The sequence below is a fragment of the Petaurus breviceps genome, unplaced genomic scaffold (assembly GCF_028583685.1).
Source record: "Petaurus breviceps papuanus isolate PSGF00001 unplaced genomic scaffold, PetGlider_PUasm1.0 90895, whole genome shotgun sequence".
Lineage (NCBI taxonomy): Eukaryota > Metazoa > Chordata > Mammalia > Diprotodontia > Petauridae > Petaurus > Petaurus breviceps.
Window position 1 is genome coordinate 6,494,639 of NW_027187372.1, and position 21,634 is coordinate 6,516,272.

The 21,634-nt window shown below is 37.0% G+C and overlaps 1 protein-coding gene and 1 long non-coding RNA gene across 2 annotated transcripts in view; one reads left to right on the forward strand and one right to left on the reverse strand.

The window, feature by feature from the left end:
- The window catches only part of HMCN1 (hemicentin 1), a 514,591-nt gene that overhangs the window by 452,710 nt on the left and 40,247 nt on the right, over nt 1-21,634 (forward strand). Inside the window, exons 87-97 of the mRNA XM_069074427.1 lie at nt 33-302; nt 5,246-5,416; nt 5,540-5,710; nt 8,364-8,534; nt 8,956-9,126; nt 11,558-11,728; nt 12,008-12,178; nt 14,282-14,431; nt 14,942-15,079; nt 16,746-16,867; nt 19,332-19,569. Coding sequence (XP_068930528.1) covers nt 33-302; nt 5,246-5,416; nt 5,540-5,710; nt 8,364-8,534; nt 8,956-9,126; nt 11,558-11,728; nt 12,008-12,178; nt 14,282-14,431; nt 14,942-15,079; nt 16,746-16,867; nt 19,332-19,569 — 1,944 coding nt within the window. The remainder of the gene's footprint in view (nt 1-32; nt 303-5,245; nt 5,417-5,539; nt 5,711-8,363; nt 8,535-8,955; nt 9,127-11,557; nt 11,729-12,007; nt 12,179-14,281; nt 14,432-14,941; nt 15,080-16,745; nt 16,868-19,331; nt 19,570-21,634) is intronic.
- The window catches only part of LOC138151006 (uncharacterized), a 92,728-nt gene that overhangs the window by 63,340 nt on the left and 7,754 nt on the right, over nt 1-21,634 (reverse strand). Inside the window, exon 2 of the long non-coding RNA XR_011165719.1 lies at nt 19,060-19,166. This is a non-coding gene — a long non-coding RNA (uncharacterized lncRNA). The remainder of the gene's footprint in view (nt 1-19,059; nt 19,167-21,634) is intronic.

Genomic DNA, 21,634 nt, shown 5'->3' on the forward strand with positions numbered 1-21,634 from the left:
CTAAAGTAAAATCTCTGTGTATTTCTCATCAGGTCCTCCAATTATCACTGTTGAGCCAATGGAGACTATTACCAATGCTGGCAGCACAATTGTGCTGAACTGCCAAGCAATTGGAGAGCCTCCACCAACCATTGAATGGTCTCGCCAAGGACGTCCCCTCTTCTGGGATGATCGAGTTACTCTACTGTCCAACAACTCCTTGCAAATTACTGTAGCTCAGAAAGAAGATACTTCTGATTATGAATGTGTAGCTAGAAACTTGATGGGGTCAGTCCTTGTCAGAGTACCAGTCACTGTACAGGGTAAGTAGCCAAAAAGCTCAATATTAGGTCACAAAGGCTAAGGAAATTTAAATCCTATGGTAGAGCAAAAATTCTGATTCTTGTTTTCCTTTTACTTTAAAGCACTTCTATATTTCAGTGAAATCATAAAATCATAGAATATTAGAGTAGAACAGTAATCTTAAGTATTCCCCCCTTTTATAACATGAGGAAAATCTGGCCATAGAGAATAATACCAGCTGGCATTTATGAAGTGCTTTAAGGATTCAGAGTACTTTTTACACTTTATCTTACTATCTTCACAACAACCCTGTGAGGTAGGTACTACAGGTATTATTATCTCTGTTTTACAGATGCAGAAACTGAGGCTCAGAGCAATTAAATGACTTTCCCAAGGTCACACAGCTAGTAAGTATCAGAGGCAAGATTCAAATTCAGATCTTCTTCTGCCTTTACGATGATCATGCCATCCACTAGTGACTTACCCAAAATTAGTGATGTAAGGATTAGTTAGAATTAAGGCCACCTACCTATCAGTTCTATGTTTTTTCTGCTTCTCTATGGCAATATGATAGGTTCAGTATTATAGTACAGTTTTATAAGCCCAGAGCTCAACACCTAATTCATGTCTATACAATGCTAAATTAGCATTGAGAAACTCCAAAATAAATTTATCTTGGCCATCTAGTACCGTGTTTCCCCGATAATAAGACCTATCCTGAAAATAAGCCCTCCCCTTACTGTGTAAGATTCCTCTAAAATAAGCCCTCCCCTGAAAATAAGCCCTATTGAGATTGCTACTGTAGTGAAGGTGATCCCCTGCGCTACATGCTACATTACGGTACCCTCTGTATGCAGCGTTCCCCCCCGTGAAATGCACGCCGCACTCTGAGCTGCATCCAATCAGAGCTGCAGCAGTGAGCGCATCATCCTGTTCTTCCCCAGTGATTTGCTTATTGAATAAAGGTACATTTTTTTGTTCACATTTACCTGTTTATTAAAATTGCTGTCAATGTTCATTAAAATAAGCCCTCCCCTGAAAATAAGCCCTCTGGTGTTTTTCTGTCCAAAAAAATTAATAAGACAGTGTCTTATTATCGGGGAAACACAGTATCAACTCAATGACCCTCATCTTCTGAAATCAATGCAATTATTTCACTCTTAAGTTAAATATTTTCTATTCAGATTGATCTTAACCGATAAGCAGAAAATCAGGTTCACAGCCCAACTTTAAAAAAAAAAGTCTTCGACCCTCCCAAAAATCATATCAAAGAGTGGATTCAAAGAGAGACAAAAACAGTTTCTGCCTTCAAGAAGCTCTTATTCTAATAGAGAATACAGTAAATAAGTGTATAGAAGATACATAGAGAACAGAGAGAAAATAATTTCAGAGAGAAAGACACTAGCAGAGTACCTGGTACATAGTAAACACTTAAAAAATAGCAAGTGACTGACACTTTTTTCCCCTGCCCTTCTCTTAGCTTTGTTGTGCTTCTTCAGGATCTTCCATACCACTCAACCAAGAAATAATTCTCCCTAAAGAAGCCTTTATAGCACCAGTACAAAATGATATCTCCTACCCATAAAAGTTTCAGTCAATCAAATAGCCTCCAGTCCCTGACACTTAATCTGTTATCCTTAATGAGCTTCTAATAGATCAAAAAGTACCCAGGCCTAAGAGATGTACTCATCCTATCTAAGATGGGTCAGTGGCAAGTCTGCACCCTCCACCAGGACATGAAATCAGAATCCTAAACAGTGGTTCACGTCCCTGTAACTTTACTAATTCAATGTGTCTTACCTTGATCAATTTCCTACACTTAAATTACATGATAGCTGGCCCTGATAAAAATTCCTAAATTTATATAGTTTTAACTGTGTCCTTTATATGTAAAGTGACCATACCTCCTATTTATTGAGAATATCAATGCCATTTGTCATCTTTGCTCATCTTCTCCCATTTTTCTGTCTCTGAGAAATGACCCTGCTCCTTTCTAATGCTAAGCCATCTCCAGCGTTCTGGAAACTTGTTTTATTCATCATCTAATCACCCTCCTGTATTTGTTTTTTCAGTCTTTCCCTCTCTACCATTTAGTTCCTTCTCCTTGGCCTGAAAACATATTTAGATATTCCTCACCCCAAAAACAAACAACAAAATATTAAGTACTCACTATGAGCCATCCCCTTAAATTCCTATCCCATATTTCTCCTCGCTTTCACTGAAAGAATTTGAGAAAACTACTCATCTACTTCCTCATCTCTTTGAATCATGCGCAATGAATTCTGTTTAAGCTGCTTTCTTGAAGACCATTGATGACTTGCTAAATTACCAAATCCAATTCCCCATTTTCTAGATAAACATTTTCAGAGTGCTCAAGAGACTTGCTCGTGTCCATCTACCTAGTATGTGCCAGAAAAAGGATTTGAATCAAGGATTTTAAATCCCACTGCAGTGCTCTTTCCCCCAAATACACTAACTTCCTAGTACTGTGTATGTCTGTTTTACATAAATATTGTGTTCTATTGTTTTGTATCATAGTTACATGAATATATGTCTTCTTTTAGCGCTGGCCTGAGAGCCAGAAGAGTCACAAGTCAACAAGCATTTATTAAGTGTCTGCCAGGTCTCAGGCACTATCCTCAGATGAGGTCTGAGATCAGTGCCTACTCTGACGCTTAACTAGCTATGTGACCACAGCCAATTCACCACCTCTCTGAGCTTTGTTAGAAAAATAAGGGGTGGCCAGGTGGCCAGGAGGAAGACCTGAGTTCAGTTCCAGCCTCAGACACTTAACACCTACACAAAAAAAACTAGCTGTGTAACCTTGGGCAAGTTGCTTAATCCCAATTGCCCTCCAAAAGGCAAAAAAAAAAAAATGAGCATAATAAGAGCACTTACAGAGTTGTTGTGAGGATCAGATATAACGAATTTTAAGAACTTAAAGTATTATGTAAATGTCAGTTATTATGTTTTCATTGTTATTAATGTTACCACATTCTTGTCTTTTTTGATGGAGGTGAGATATAAACACTGAGGAGAAATTGCTATTCTAGTATTATTCATGTACAGTTCATATTCTGTGGGAAATTGCTCAGGTGACTAAAATGGTTTTTTATAATTAAATGGATATTGCAAGGTAAGCTTATTGGCTGTAGACTAACTGAAAATATCTTCTAGACAACCCCAGTAACAGACAGGATGAAAGGGATTATATATATATATATATATATCATCTTTTACCCACATGATTTTAATTTCTTCTGCTAGTTCTCCTTTTCTTATTGTTGCTGTTATTATAGTAGAAAATATTGTTTTTCATCTTGTTAAATGGAATACATATAGAAATAGGACAAGTTACCATCCTATTATTATTTTTACATTTAATATTCTGTGCACAGTTCAAACCAGTCAGTAAGCATTAATCAAGTTCTTGCTATGTTCCAGGCACTGTGTTAAGCACTGGGTACTTTCAAGTAGCTCATACTCCAGAGTGGGAGACAACATGCCCACAGATATATACACACAAGCTATAGACAGGTTAAATTGGGGACATTCATAGAATCTAAAGGGACTGGGAAAGACTTCTTATAGAAGGTTAGATCTTTGCTGAGACTTAAAAGTGAATAAAATATCTGCTTTTCATAGATGAATTATTGTTATTATTATAACTTTCTATATTGTAGTAAGTTTCTTTAGGATAGGGACTGTCTTAGAGAATAATAGAATCTTGGAGTTGGGAGAGACTTTAGAGATCATCTATTCAATGTCTAAACGAAACATAAGTACCCTCTACAACAGCCTCGTGTAATAATTGTTCAGAGGATGACTTAAAAGCCAGAATGAGAAGGAACTCATTATACCTCACATGGATCCACTTGAGATGACTAAAATTTTCTTAATAAATATTTTAAAAGCTCTTTATACCTTCTAGAATTTCTACTCATTGACCCTAGTACTACTCATTGGTATCATACAAAATAACTCTTTTTCCTGAGTATCATTGTCATTCAAATAGTTGAAGGTGGTAACATATTCCCACAAAGTTTATCTTCTGTAAGTTAAATATCCCAAGTTCTTTTAGTATTTTGTCACACAACATGGGTTCCAACCTGCTCATAGCTGACCTCCTCTGGACATACTCCAATTTGTCAGTCTTCTTTAAAATGTGACTTTTCAATGTAATGAAAAATTCATCAACACAGACTGCTGAGAGAACAATTTCAGTTGAGCAAAGCCTGATAACAAGGAGTAAAGGGAACAAATTTATGGCGAGGAAAAAAGCTAGAAACAGGGAAAATTGGTGTTAGCCATTAGTTGAGATATTTTGTAGTAAAAGTAAGAAAAGAAATATGATGGAATCTTGAGGGAACATTGAGAGAGACAATCAAGGGAAGGATATTCAGGGTAGAAGAAACCTACTGTGAAAGCTTAAAAATTTTAGACCACCAATGAAAACGGATATGAGAAAAGAGATGAAGTTTTCTAGGAAAGGTGCAATGAGGAATAAGATTTTCAACAAAGGTTAGAGGAATAGCCTTTGGAAAAAAGGAAATATTCCAATTAATTGGTGGAGAATATGCTTTGTAAAGTAGTTTGTTTGGGTGGTTGTTGGAAAGCATCTGTGAGTCAAACTAAAACAAATCAACTTTGGGGGGTTTTGTTTTATTTTTAATGGAACAAGACCATATAAAAAGATGACACAATGGGTACAGACAGAAGTGTCACTATCCTCCAACCCATTTCCATTACTGAAACCTACCAATCATTAGCTGGCTGTGTCAGATGTTATAAAGCTTTCTTCAAATTCTCTGGCAAAAAATGTTTTTCCTCCTATGAACTTCAACAGTATTTGATCTTGTTTTTGTGTGTCTCTTAGAGCCTTTCATTATTTCTTGCCTAACACATGCTTGTTTTTAATTGAGTCATTGAATTCATAACTGACTTTAAGTGGGTTTTTTTTCAGTGCATGGTGGGTTTTCAGAATGGTTTGAATGGAGACCCTGTAGTGTCACCTGTGGTCAAGGTGTTCAGAAAAGGATTCGTCAGTGCAATAACCCCTTTCCAGCCAACGGTGGAAAGCCTTGCCAAGGCCCAGATTCAGAAATGCGCAACTGTCAAAATAAACCTTGCCCAGGTAAATTTTGATAATCACTGCTAGATGTATTTTTCAGATTCCCCCCTCTTAGTCATACTTATGGGCTTCCTTGGAGCTTTAATTGAAACTGCTTTGACAGTGAAAATTTTCACCCTCATATAGTGGATGGCAACTGGTCAGAATGGGGCTCTTGGGAAGAGTGTACAAAGACTTGTGGACAAGGAAATCGAACCAGGACCAGAACTTGTAATAATCCTCCAGCTCAGCATAATGGAAAGCCATGTGAAGGAAATGCTGTGGACATATTCATGTGTAACACTAAACCTTGTCCAGGTAAGAATATGCACAGTAACATTAAAATGTATATGTTCAGCATGGGTTGGACCTATTTCATGAATTAGAGGTACTTCCAATATGGTAACCCCTTTCACTAATGTTGACCAGCAATTCTATAACTTAAGATTCTTAGAAAAATGCCTGAGACACTGAGAGATTAAGTGATTGGTCCATCGTCACACAGTCAAAATGATTCAAATCAAATTAAGTCAACAAGCATTTATTGTCTAGTGTGTGTCAGGCACTATGCTAAATTTCAGAAACCAGACATAAGTCCACTACCTGATGACTCCAAGAGTGGCTCTCTATTTATTATGCCTTGATGTTTTTCTAAGATGTGAATGTTGTTCTTTGTCATTGTATTTCCTTCCTTTTCATAAATATATTCTCTTACCTCCACTATGGATTCATTCATTATATATCCTCAACTCTGTTCTAGGGGAATAGAGGGATTGTAAATGTTTGGGTTTTGCCAAAAGTAGCATCTAAAAATGCTTCAACTAGAAAAAATAGCCCCTAGATTTGTTTTCTTTTTCAAAATTGATACAATAGATTTGGGGGCAGATTTTTGTAACATTGAAGAATTTTAGAGCTGGAAAGGAGCTCAAAGATGTTCTGGTCCAAGAATGGGCAACCGGTGGCCTCAAGGCCACATGCGGCCTTTTGACCAAGTCCAAGTTTTACAGAACAAATCCTTTTATTAAGGAGATTTGTTCTGTGAAGTTTGGATTCAATCACAGGGCTGCACTTGAGGACCTAGATGGCTACATGTGGCCTTGAGGTTGCAGGTTCCCCACTCCTATTCTGGTGTATCATTTTACCAGTAAGAAAATGAGACCCAAAGATAACTTGTCTGAGGCCACCTTAAGTCAGAGCAGAGATAGGAATAATGGAACCTAGAAGTAGAATTCTTGCTTTCCTTTGGTATTTTAATCAATCATTTCATTTAGTTAGCATGTATTGATTGCCCACTATGTACAGAATAATGGATGCTGGGTACTGTAGGAGATAAAAGATGGCATACTTTTGTCCTCAAGGATCATATAGGCTAATAGGAGAGGTAAAATATGAACCCAGGTAGAATATTATAGATGCCAAAAGAGAGGTTCAATCTTTGCTTCCCTGGCCACTAACCCCCTCATCTACCTATATTTAAATAGATAGGAGGTTATAGGTGCAAGAAGTAAAGATGGACCCCGGCATCTGGGGAAATTTAAGAGATATCCACACTTCTATCTGAGAAAAATAATTCTTCTATGATGGAGAATATTAGTCATCTGCATGTAAAAGTAAACATTGAAGTAACAGCCTAAAATAAAATTTACCAAATGTATTTAATGTGTTTCTCTAAAATTTTCAATCAGAAGCCATCCATAAGTACAATGGATATATTATAAACTGTCATGTGGGAAACTGACCTGCCTATAAGGTAATACTGTAATGATCAAAGCTTGAGGTGACAGAAAATGAATACTGGGAAAGTTTTCGTCAGTGTGGCTTCAGCACTGTCTGAAGGAGATGATGCCCCAACACAAACTACTGGCTAAAGGGATAGAAATTTCCCTAAAATAGAGAAGGGTGACATATTAAGCTATGTTCACATTAATAGGTATCTACATGTAAACAGTTGGTTGACTGTCTGTATTTTCCATTTGCAGTGTTCTACCCCTAGCACACTTTTTTCACATAGATTGAGGCCCTTAGAGAAACTGATGTTTCAGTGCCACCATTCCATATGGAGATCAGGAGCGCCATATGAGTCAAATATCCCAGAAGCCCTCTTACCACTGAAAGTTGGCCTGCCACTGATAAAAGGCATTCAATTCTATTATTTACACAGAGTAAACAGTCACTCTGATTCCAAACTCCATGCATCCATCCACCTGACAGGATATATGATGTTGTTCCAGTCATGTAGTCCAATGATGTCATGTATTAAAGATACCAAGAGGAAAACATTAATATATCTCCTTGGAAACTTTTGGTCAGTTCTTGCTGTTGCTCGGAAATGGGTTAGAGTCTAATTCAGGACATTTTAATTCATGAGCATTATGTAATGGAGAAAAATATTTTAAAAGAGTTACTGCTAAGGAAATAATAATTTTATTGTGAATGCAAATACAAACTCTGTTATGGAATTAAAACAGCTCTGTAACACATAGAAGCTCCTCAACATTCAACCTAAGGTTTCCTTCCTGAAAAATCTACTCTGATGTGAAGTTACTGTCACTTTTCCCCAACTGTTCTCCATCACCCTGATAGTAAAGTGCTGATGGAGAGAACACACTGCCTGGCAACATTGTAAGCATTCAGATTGTGCCTGCATATACCAGCTCAACTGAATTAAGTTTCAAATTTTGGGCAATTGTTTAAAAGTTACAAAATAAGGTTTGACTAGATGTTTCTTATTTGAACCATTTTTTTGGCATCGTCAGCCACAGAATTTTAGAATTTCTCTACCAGTTCCCATGTAAAACTGAGATGAAGAAGAAGACATTCCTTTTTTTTTTAGTCCCAAAGAAAATTAATGATTTTAGGTCTTTGCTGTGGACATATACTAGTTTGTATGACTAGAGTTTTTATTGAATTTTTTTAAACATAGAAAAACATGACTTTGTGATCTAGTGTTTTGTCCTTCGTGTGTTCTCAGTTCAAGGAGCATGGAGCACTTGGCTGCCCTGGGGGTCATGTAGTGAAAGTTGTGGGAAAGGAACTCAGACAAGAATGAGGTTGTGTAATAATCCTCCTCCATCATTTGACGGAGCCTACTGTGAAGGAGCTGAAACACAAATGCAAATTTGTAATGAAAGGCCCTGCCCAGGTATGGTACAAAAATTTATGTATGCCTTTAAAAAATAAAAACATAATGACTGACAATAATTGATACTTATATAGCATATCAAAGTTTGAAAAACACTTTATGTGCATTTATTGTGGTCTTCACAATAAACCCTATGAAGTCAGTACTTCTGGTATTGTTATCATCACGTTCCATGTGAATAAACTGAGGTTCAGGCTGGTTGAGTGAACTGACCCATAGTTACATAGCTAGTATGGAGTGTCAGAGGAGGATCTGAACCCAGTTTTCTTAACTCCAAGTCCAGCATACTAACCATTAAACATCATCTCAGCTATGTACTGTTCAAACTGGGATGCCCTGTAACAATACTTCCAAGACTATCACTCAACTAATATCACTGATCATCTTTACAGATAGTAAAAGGTCTTGTATGTTTTTCCAGTGGATGGCAAATGGGCTACCTGGGCCAGCTGGAGTGCCTGCAGTGTATCCTGTGGGGGAGGCTCCAAGAAAAGAAGAAGGGATTGCTCTGACCCAGCTCCCGAGTATGGAGGACACAAATGTGAGGGGAATGATGTCCAGATTGACTTTTGTAATAGTGACCCTTGTCCAAGTAAGTATGGAAAGTAGTGGCTCTCCACCATGTTTATGACTACACAAATTACTTTTCACTTGGACAAAATAATTTTGCCTTCAATACACTTGAAAATTTTCCAGTGAAATTGTCTCCTTGCTATCTCCCTTCTAATTCATCCTACAAACCACTGCTAGATTAATTTTATATAACCTCTCCCACTCTGGTGAAAAAAATCTACAATGTTTCCCCTATTGTCTACTAAATAAAATACACATTCTTTCCCCTAGTATTCAAGGCCCTGTTAACTATGCCTTTTCCAGCTTTATCTCCTACAATTCCCATTCATTCCTGAATTCCATTAAAACTGGACTTTTAGATGTTTCCCTAATACAATCTACAGTGTTTCCCTTACTTGGAGCATCTTCTCTTCTCCCCCCAGCTCTGCCTATCTAATTCATGCGATCATAGATAAGAGGTGGAAGGGATTTTAGAGGTCATGTAAGCCAACCCCTTAATTTTACAGATGAGGAAAATGAGGCCCATGACATTTAAGTGACTTGGCCCAAAATCATACAAGTGGCAAGTGTCAGATTCAGACTTCTAACCCAGGTTCATTTGACTCCAAATTTAGGATTATTCCTATTGTACCATGCTGCTTCACTGCTTATCTTTCTTTTTTAAAATGCAATTTTATTTTTAGATCCATATTCTCTCCCTTCTACCTTCTGTCTACCACTCTCCATCCCAATAGAGAACCTGTTACAAAGATATACATCAAATAAAACAAATTCCTGCATTGGCTATATCTAAATCAACAATAAATCTAATCTTCAGCCTGTACTCTAAGTCCATCACCTCTCTATTTGGAGGTTGAAGGTGCATAGCGTGTTTCATCATGAATCCTTTGAAATTATGGTTGGTTATATATTGATTAGATTTCTAAGTCTTTCGTGGTTGTTTGTCTTTACAAACGTTATTGTATAAAATGGTCTCCTCATTCTACTCATTTTACTTTGCATCAGTTCATATAAATCTACCCAGATTTATCTGAAACCAGGCAGAAAGGTTATGAAATTTCCTCCAACTTTATTCAGCAGCTCATGAATAGGAGTAGAGAAGTAGATTGATGGAATTCAATTACAGGTGAAGTTTGGCAATAGAAAACAGGCAATATGATAAAGGGATAAGGAATTCAAGAGTAGAGGACAGCATAGAAGTAAAATCTCTAATTACTGTGTTGAGATTGGAGAAAGAGAGCAAAATCAGAATCAAGGTAATAGCTTGAGAAAGTACTGAAGGGTTAAGGGAACGGGATGTCAGTAACAAAGAACAAGTATAAGAAGTGTGAAGCATAGGGAGAGGTGTAAACATAGCCTGTTACAGTCAGGTAAGGAAATGTCTGAATTTCTAGTATGTGACCATCCCTATCTGTGGCTGAGGTAGAGTGGCAGAGTCAGTAAGAGGCTTAAGAAGATTGAAGAAAAGGGACGATAAGGAAACTTTAATATTCAACATGAATACATGAATATTTAAGTTCCCTAGAGTAAGGACAGTTGTTGAGGAAAAGACGAAGATGGTGATGCAGAGGCTGAACTCCTTGAGAAAGGACAGAAAATGACCTAGGGAGTAGTATTTTGATTGCACAGAAATTTTTAATTATGAACTTCAACATTAGAAAGTTTACTGAATAAAGGACACAAAGGTAGACTTATCTGAAAGTGATAATGGAGAGCAAGGTGTAGTCTTACTCCCTTTCTAGAATCAGGGGGGAGGACGCGGTGCCAGGTCTCCATAAGGGCTAATAAACAAAAAGAGTATAAAAGAGGTCCGGGTGAAAGGGAATGTTTTTGCTATAGAATAGGAATTTCAGAGGGCACAGTAGAAGGGGTAGACAGCTTTGCATTGGGACATCAGAGCCAGGTTGAGATAGATGGAGAGAAGGAAGGAACAGGGGAGAATTTTCTCTTCAATGACTTCAAGTAATTTTTACAAGGATAGTATAGTACTTGTTACAATGCCTTGCCTGTACAGTAAACTCAACAAATATTTAAATGAAGAAATTATATGGTAGATGTTGTTTGGTGTTGGCATAGATTATGTTATTTAATTTGTTTTACAAAGTATGGGTCATATAATGCAGTACGTGCATGGTAACTTAATGACTACTAGTTGTTAATGAATGTGTTGGGTATCTGTTTGCTTCATTCTAATCACAGAGCCGAAGTGTGGAGACCAAAAGTAAATTAATGCCCACAAATACGAGCTTGGCTAAAAACAACTGGTGTCTGGCACCCTGATTATTATTATAGAATCATTGGGAGACATCTCAAGAAACTACCTAAGCCTGTATCTATCTCCAGTCAGGACCACAGCTAAACCTAATGAATTCTTCCATGACCACTTTAATATACTTCAGTATTTATTAGCTCAACTTTCTTCTTCATGTCAAATAACACTGTGTTTTCAGCTCATGGTAGCTGGAGCCCATGGAGTGGCTGGGGAACTTGTAGCAGGACATGCAATGGAGGTCAGATGAGGAGATACCGCACTTGTGACAATCCTCGTCCAGCCAATGGTGGAAGAGCATGTGCTGGGGCAGATTCTCAGATCCAGAGATGCAATATTGACATGTGCCCTGGTGAGTTTTTGATTCATGTTCAGCTTACATTTTTCTGAGCTTATACAATGGCTGTCATTAAACCTGGTGGTACCTGAAGGTACAGAACTAATTTTATCCTTAAAATTGCACAATAAATATTGGCTAGGTTGGATTACCATGAGCAAATAACATTAGCTATTTGTTTTATTCTGACACATTGTCACCAAAGAAATAATGTTTTTAAAGTCTTCTATAACTGAAAAGGGCCATATAGATGTAAGTAGTGGTAATCTCATTACTTTGCACACTTGCTTACAGTGGATGGAAACTGGGGAAACTGGCAGACTTGGAGCAGGTGTTCTACATCCTGTGGAGGAGGAGAAAAAACTCGAAAACGTGTATGTAACAATCCAGCTCCATCCAAAAATGGACGCCCTTGTCCAGGAGATGCTTCTCAGCTTTCCAGATGCAATATGCAAACGTGTCCAGGTAGGCAGGTTAATAAGCTTCACAAAACAGTGTTATTTTCACAATTAAGACTTGTGTTACAGGAGAACAGGTTAAGCTACAAGGGAAGATAATTTATTCTTCCCTTTAACTCAGTTACATTCTATTTAGTGGAAAGAGCACTGAATTTGGAGTCAGAAGATGTGGGTTCAAATTCCAACTCTATTCAAATACCAGCACTTAGCCAAATAACTCTGGGCAAACAATTTAATTTCCAAAGTTTATCCTTATCTGTAACACAGGTATAATGATGCTACCTTACATGACTCTTTGAAAGAAAATGTTTTGTAACCTAGAAAGAGATATATAAATTAGAATTTTTCCATGATTTCCTCTAATACCTCCCAGACTGTAGGGGGACATATAAGGAAAGGGAAAGGAGAATAAACCAATCAAATCTACTCTAGACCATCCTGTGTTGTGACAATGCCTAGATGTGTATACCTAGTTGAGAACACTGCTTTCATTTCCCCACCAAACTTGTTGTAGGCCACTGCTACCATCTCTCAGGACCATTTTGCAATGATAAATAACTGGCAGGCTGAACCACACTGAATAATCAGATCATTTTGTTTATTATTGAGAGGGATATTTAATGAGAACTAGCAAGCACATGAGTTGTGAAGGAAATGTATAGCTCAGTAACAAATAAATTCATGAAAACAGCTTCTGTGTATTAAGAATATAATTATTTAAAATAACTCTATGGTATAATGGAAAGAACATGGGATTTGGAGTCAGGAAACCTGGATTCAGAGTTCAGTTCCGCCACTCAACCATCTCTGTGAACTTGGACAAATCACTGAAGTTCTCTGGGGCTCTGCTTCCTCATCTATTTACTGTTACCTAAAAGCCTTAAATAAGCTAAGATATGAAAACCATTTTTGCAAACTTGAATCTACTCTATATAAATGCCTCATCTACTGTAAAAGGGATTCTTCTTTCTGATAGGATTTTAACTTTAGGACCACTGAGATCCCTCCCAACTCTAAAGTTCTAATTTTTTGTTGCCCAACCAACAGTTCCAGACTTTATGTGAAGGTCCCTAGTGAGAGAAAACCTGCTTTCTATTAAGGGATCCCCTTCCACTTTAGGACCTAAAGCTAGGAAACTTTTATTCTTAGTTTTGCCCTCTGGTGCCAAACAAATCCAATTTCTCTTCTTCATAAAAGTTTCTCAGATATTTAAAGAGAGTACACATACCCCACCCCCAAATCCCTCCTTTATACTAAATATTTCTTCCCACAAATACTCTGTTATAATTGCTGCTGCCACCATTGTTATTTCAATTATCGCCAAATAGGGAGATTTCTCCCAAATTTCTTCCTATGTCCCAGTGTGATTATTGCCCTAATTACAAGTAACATGTAATAAAATTTAGGTACTATGTTAAGAAACCCTTTTCTCCATTTGAGTGATCAAATGCTTTACCATACCAGGACATCATGTATCATTTAAACTGTAAAATGATAAATGAGGAAGAATTTCTAAGAGAATCCTCCAGGTTAGAGCTCTCTTATGAAAATATCATTTTTGGATATTGGCATCATTCCTTTCTCAAATTCTGATATGAATCTGTGTGTGTGTGTGTGTGTGTTTTAAAGATCTATGATTTTATCAGTGTGGGGAGCTCCCAGGAAGGAAATTCCTTTTACCTATCCAAATCTACTACCTAAAGTACTGGATAGGGGCGGCTAGGTGGTGCAGTGAATAGAGCACTGGCCCTGGAGTCAGGAGGACCTGAGTTCGGATCCCACCTCAAATACTTAACACAAAAACTAGCTGTGTGACCTTGGGCAAGTCACTTAACCCCAATTGCCCTCCAAAAAGCAAAAACAAAATTAAAAAAAAATAAAGTACTGGATAGCTGTTTGGGTCATCAAAAGGTTAAGGGTGCCCAGAGTGACACAATCAGTGTATGGCAGAGGTGGTACCTGAACTCAGCTCTACTTGAGTCCAAAGTCAATTCTTTATCTGCCTCTCTAGAATGTCTGTCTGAAAAGAATATACTTCTTTCCTTCCACACTGTTGATGCAATTGTTTTCTCATCTACGGATGTTTTTCTTTAACTCCTTCCCCCAACAGGTGGGCCACAGCAGGCCAGAGGAAGTGTTATTGGAAATATTAATGATGTTGAATTTGGAATTGCTTTCCTCAATGCCACAGTGATAGATAGCCCTCACTCTGACACTAGAGTAATACAAGCCAAAATTACCAATGTCCCTCGCAGTCTTGGTAAGTTTCTTTGCTCCTTCAAGTTGAAAATAGGTTCTAAAAACATTGCAAATTTGCTCCAGAGCACTCTCTGGACCCTGCTTGATTTCATTAAGATTATCCCTGCCTTCCACTAGGACTGGAAAATTGTTTTTTTTTTATTTATGTATTTTCAGACATACTTCATGATATATTAAATTATTTTCTTAAGAAATTTCCCTGAAGTGTCAAAGTTTTCTTAAGTGACTCACTGGACTGTACAGAATATTGGAACAACAGATCCCTCGTAGTTCCTTCAGCTAGCTTTTAATCAATATATTACATTGATTCCTGTTATACATAACCAGTCCAGTGAGGATGCCCTCATTAAATACAGTCTTCAAAAGAGAAACACAATTTGCAACTAGTTAGGAATTTGTAACTAGTTAGGAACTCCAGTTCCTAATGATTCATAGCTTTGAGTTATATCACTGAAAAAGCAAAACCCAACAAACATTTGACTTATTTATCACATGTACTTTATTTCCTAAGGTCCAGCAATGAGGAAGATAGTTTCTATCCTGAATCCCATTTATTGGACAACAGCGAAAGAAATAGGAGAAGCTGTTAATGGTTTTACCCTAACTAATGCAGTCTTCAAAAGAGAAACACAAGTAGAATTTGCAACTGGTTAGTAACAGCTGAACTCAAACATCTATTAATCTAAGATATTTCTGAGTGAATTAAGATTGGGTATCTCAGTAAAATGTGTTATGATTACACTCTTGCTACTTGCAATTTCAAAGTATGATTCAATCTCGTCATAAGGAATATAAAAAGAGTGTCTTGTTTTCTGTGAAAATTATATTGAAGCTAGATCTATATGAAACCAATTGTTTCTAAACTACATGGTATTTTTTTTGTCTTTTTATCCTAAGCATGGAACATACAGTACCCAATTAACAAATGTTTGTTGAATTGAATTGTGGCTATAAGTTGTCAGAGTGAATATTAAAGCTCAGACAGGGAAGCAGCCTGACCCAATATATAATAATGAATATTTCAGTAGTAGGCTTATTTCCTATGGATTTGACTAGTAGTTATAATGAAACTTAATTGAAGTTCTTTGTTGAGGAGATATAATTCAATTCAGCAGACACTTAGGGTGCCATTGTACAGTCATACTACTTTTAACATTTCTAAAGATCTCATGGTGCATAATTGTGTGGGAGATACATCCAACCAGATGGGTTAGGGGGAGAAATTTCCTGGTGATAAGCTTCTTCAAACATGAGACAAGTCATTAAACAAGAGGCACATCCAGTAGATAAAATCTTTCAAGGATGGTACTGGCAAGAATTTTGCAAATTATATGTAATGTCAAGTTATCAAGTTGAGACTTCAGTGGAAATAAAAAAGAAGTTAAAATAACTTCCTATGCCAAGATTCCCCTGACTATAACTGTCTATACTTTTATTCCAATACAAAATTTGGTGTATAAATAACAGTGATTTTCATGGTAAGAGTTCAAGTAATTTTTCAGATAAAATCTATCCATCCTATACTGGTGTGCAGTGGGAGTCAACTTGTTTGCTGTTACTAATCCTAAAACTACCTTGATGCCTCTGATACCTGAGGTCTAAGGCAAGCTATGAGGTTTTATTTTTTCACTTCTTTGAGAAGGCAGATAAAGGATAGCTCTTGAAATTCTGTTGACAGTTGTTATGATGGGCAAATCACTTATGACTTTGAGCCTGCCATTCCAAGGTAATAATATTTGCCATAACTATATAAATGTTAACTTTTATTATGGCTTACTGGTTCCAAAATCTCTGCCTAGAGAACTGTAACCATGAAGTTTTTTTTTCTTTTTTTTTTTCAAGCAATCGGGGTTAAGTTACTTGCTCAAGGTTACATGGCCAGTTATTTCTGGGTGTGGTGCTGAGTATCTGAGCCCGGATTTGATCCAGGTCATCCCAACACTGGAGCCGGTGCTCTTACTCACTGAGCCACCTGGCCGCCCCTAACCATGAAGTTTTTGTGGCTTCTTTTGTGAAAGAAATTCATCACTGCTTATAGTTCTAAATGTTTAGAATCTTTTTGTAATAATATAAAAATAAAGTTCTTTTTCATGAGCATATATTAATTCAAATGTAATAAGTGACATTCTGCTCTGGTTAACTAGAAGACTATGTAATTTCCAAGCTAAATTCTAATTTAATTCCCATATCTGATGTGTTTAAAAAAGGGTGAATTAAAACAATATGACTGAAGTTGAAGATAGGGAAAATCTATCAAGTGGTTTAATAAATCATGTTCTTTTCATCCATTAAAGTGAATGCATTGAAATTCACAGGAGAAATTTTGCGGATGACTCACATTGCTCGGGGTTTGGATTCCGATGGAACATTGATGCTAGATATTGTAGTGAGTGGCCATGTACTACAGCTTCAATCACCTGCAGATGTTACTGTCAAGGTAAAGTGCTAATAAAAGGAGACCTATTTTTTTCAGGTCTCTGACTTCATTGGTATAGGAAACTCCAGATAAGGAAAGTCCTTCTACCAATACAGACTAGGCTCATTGCTGTGTTTACTAGTATACTGATGCATTTTTATATGTACATCTTAGTCAGAACTACTTTAGTCAGTCAGACAACAGTTATTCAATGTGCCAAGTACTATGCTAAGTGCTGAGGATACAAAGAATGGCAAAAATAGTCCCTGTTTTCAATTAATGTGTAGTCTAATGCCAGGAGGACATGCAAACAAGATAGAGAATAAATTGAAGGTAGTCTCAGATGCATTAAGGCACTAAGATTAATAAGGGCTGAGAAAGACTTCTTGAAGAAAGTGGGATCTTAAGTGAAACTTGAAGGAAGCCAGGAGGTAGAGATAAGGAAAGAGAACATTCCACATATGGGGGTCAGTCAGTAAAACTGCCTGCAATTGGGAGATGGAATGCCTTGGAATAAAAAGACCAGAAAGGTGGCTAAAGGCCAGGTTATGAAGGATTTTAAAAGACAAACAGGAGTTTAAATTTTATCCTATAGGTTAGTCAACACAATGACTGGGGATTTGGAGGGGGAATGACATGGTTAGATTTCTGCTTTAGGAATGTTAATTTGACAGTTTAATTGAGGATGGAGTGAGAAGGAGAAGAACCAGCAGATTATTGCAATGGTCCAAATATGAGGTGATGAAAGGCTAGATGGTGGTGGTAGTCATGTTAGAGGACGGAAATAGCAGTGTACAAGAGATACTACAAAAGTAGAAATGACAGTACTAGACAACTAATTGGATATGAGAAACAATCAGGAGTCAAGAATGGTAGTACCCTCAACAATAACGGGAAAATTAGGAAAAGGAGAGGGTGTGGGGGGAAAGATGATGAGTTCAATTTTGGATATGTTAAATTTAAGATGTCCAGAAGGCAGTTGGAGATAAGTAATAAGTAAGCATAGTCTGGTTCTGGATCTCAGAAAACAGGGACACCGCCATTCCCACTTTTATTCTAACTACAGAATTTATAAATAGAATACAAACTGCTTTTGTTAACATTCAGGGAAAAAAGATCCTAAGGAGATATGTGTTTCTGCCTTAACTCTAGTCAAGTCAAGCCTGTAGATCAAGATGAATGCCATCATGCATGACAAACAGGTCCCCAGCCTGGGACTGGTCATCAACAAGAAAGTTTGACAGATCTTCAACAAGAAGAGCAGGCAGTGGGGTGGCTAGGTGGTGCAGTGAATAGAGCACCAGCCCTGGAGTCAGGGGTCCCTGAGTTCAAATCCAGACTTAGACACTTAACACAAAAAATAGCTGTGTGACCTTGGGCAAGTCACTTAACCCCAATTGACCTCCAAAAAGCAAAAAACAAAAAAAAAGAGCAACAGAAGTTCACCATCAGAATGCTTCAGGAAATGGGGTGAACCTGCATTGGACAGCCTCTTAGTAACTTCAGTCAGAGTCTTGGTCTGGTTCTAAAAATGCTGCATATGTAACATGATCCAGGAACTAGAGAGACCTATTTAGAATTATTAGAATTCCTTTGGTGTCAGGATCCATACTCACCAATTTATTAGTAACTCTGTCCTCCCCTTGGAAAAGAGGCAGTCTAATAAGTCTGCATCAATGAGTCAAAAAAGTCAAACAATAAGAAGGACCCTAGAGAGGTCATATGATCCAACTTCATCTAACTCTCTTCAGCTTTAGGACAAAAACTATATAAAATTACTGAAGTTATAAATGGTTATCAAGATGTGTATAAGTTCTTCAGGGGAAAATGTTCTAAGATTTTCCACATGGGCTATTATATCCTCTTGGTGATTTGTTAGCCTGATATATTAAGACCTATTAAATTAAATCACTTATCTCAAGTTTATGTAGATATATTGGACAAATTAGCATCACAAACACATAAGTCACTCAGTAGAAAACTTAAAGGTAAGCATTGTCATCTTTAAGGCTTCTTTCTCGTAACTTTTAACCTTAATTCTTTTGCTAAATTTTGATATAGTGCAATGCCTTTGGCAGTGCAGGGAACATGACATGCACTGTTACTAAAATAGGGTATGACCAGTGAGGACAAGCCCTCACGAAGCATATAAGCATCTTCTCCGTAACTTACAGTTTTATAGAATTGCCTGGTGGCAGTAAGAGGTTAAATACCTTTCCTGGGTCATGCAACCAGTATGTTGTAGGCAGGACTTGAATCCAGGTATTCTTGACTCCAAGGCCAGTTCCATATCCCACTATACAACAGCTCTAGCAGTGACCTTATCAAACAAATATAAATATAATGTGAAGGACTCATATTTTAAGATTATATAGTCTGGATAAGAAAGCATTTTAAAATTCTGCTTCTTGGGGGAATGATCAGAGAGAAAAAATTACTGTAAGCTTTTAGGTACTGATGTTAAAATAAATATTGTTCATTTTAGGATTACACAGAAGACTATATTCAGACAGGTCCTGGCCAACTATATGCATACTCCACCCGACTTTTCACTGTTGATGGTGTTAGCGTCCCATATACTTGGAATCACACCATTTCCTACGATCAGACTCTGGGAAGAATGCCATTCTTAGTAGAAACCCTCCATGCCTCATCTATTGCATCTGATTACAACCAATTAGAAGAAACTTTGGGTTTTAAAATCCATGCTTCAATATCTAAAGGTAATTTTAAAGATACCTATACTCATACCACTAAGTTCTTACTAAAAGAGCAAAAAACCTTTTTTCATAATGTAAGGATATTAGGAGACAGGATCAACATTCATGTTATATCCTAAATTTGTAATATGAGACTTTCATTGCATGCTCTTAGTAATATAGAGTGATAGAATGGTAGAGCTTGAAAAGTATCTTAGAGATAATCTGGCAGAACTCTTTTCTTTATACAGTTTGAATAATATTATTCTTTGGGGAGTATGCCTTGACCTGTTGTGTTTCTGAATGTTTCGATGTGCTCTCATTGTTTCTTAATGAACCTTCTCCTTTACTCAATTCCCTCTCTCATTCCCCACAGGAGCCATTCAAAACCTTTCATTTCTCCTCTAAGCTGGCATGGTACTTTCTCCACCATACTAACTGAAGATGGCCTAACATCATACTTCACTGAAAAGACTTAGACCCTCTGCCATGATCCCTTTCTCTCTTCCTCACGATTCTTCAGGATTATCTTCTTCCCTTTGGTCACAGAAAAAGAATATGTCCTTTATCTATGGGACCCAAATAATGAACTCATCCAGCTACCATCACATCTCTCTACTACCTTTCCTGTTAAATTTGTTGAAAAACTTGCATACACTCAATCAGCCCACTCTTTCTTCTGCTCTTTGCAAAATATCCTTTTCCCTCACCATTCTCCTGAAATTGATTCTTCAAAAATTACCTACGACCTTGTGATGCACAAATCCAGGTATGAGGTTATTTCTCTGCTTCTTTCTCTGGCTGCTTATCCTCTTACTATATCTTTTTTTGTGTATTCCCCAAGTCCCAGCTTTTTCTTCTCACCTTGCATTCTGTACTCTCTCCCTTAGCAATCTCATTCACTCCATTGGGGCGGCTAGGTAGCACAGTGAATAGAGCACCAGCCCTGGAGTCAAGGACCTGAGTTCAAATGTGGCCTCAGACACTTGACACACTTACTAGACATGTGACTTTGGGCAAGTCACTTAACCCCAACTGCCCTCCAAAAAGCAAAAAAAAAATCTCATTCACTCCTGTCACTTTGACTACCTCCTACATGCAGATAACTCCCTAATCAAAATCTCCAGCCCTGGCCTTTTTTTCTGAACTATGAAACTGCATCTACCACTTGCTTATAATACAGCTTCACTTTAAGGTCTCGTGAATACCTCAAACTCAATGTGGTCAAATCCAAAATTATCTTTACCCTAAACCTACTTCTTATTATATTTTCTGTGGCATCACCATTGAACCAGTTTCTAATGTTCCAGGATGTGGTAGTGTCTTTTACTATTCTCTCTCTCACCTTTCAAATCTAATCATTTACCAAATCTGCTGAATTTCACCATTATAATATCTCTTCAATCTATCCCATCTTCTTTCTCCCCACTGTCACCATCCTTGCATGTTTCATTACTAACCATTTGTAATATTATAGTTATCTCTCAACAAGTCTTCCCACTAAGATAATTTAACTTAAAACAAAGGAATTTCAAAGATCATCTATTCCAACCCCTTTTCATTTTTACAGATTAAGAAACTGAGGTACAGAAGGATGTATCAAACATAGGTCCCTGAATCCAAATCTTTTCACTATACCAAACTGCTTCCATTGTGTGAATCCACCAGTCCATCTCCCATTAATAAATCAATATAGTAAGTAGTGAAATTGCACAAAGAATTCTTAATGGGGAGAGGAAAGGATAATACTGGAGGCCCAGATAAAAACTCTTCAAAATTTGAGAAGAGAAATAGATAGTGATAACTTAATAGAAGAAATCACAAATTTAACAATTATAATCCTGGATATGAATAAATTAAATCTGCAACAAATAAAACCCAACAATTTTGTGCATACAAAAAATATATTTCAAACAACAGAGTACAGATGAGTAGATAAAACAACAGTTATTGTGCTTAAAATTACTATAGACAATGAAAAAAGTGATAATAAAAATATATGCATTAAATGTAATTGATCGTGACTAATTTAAGAAAAGTTGGATGAATTATAAAAAGACATGAATAGTAACACAGTAATAATAGGATA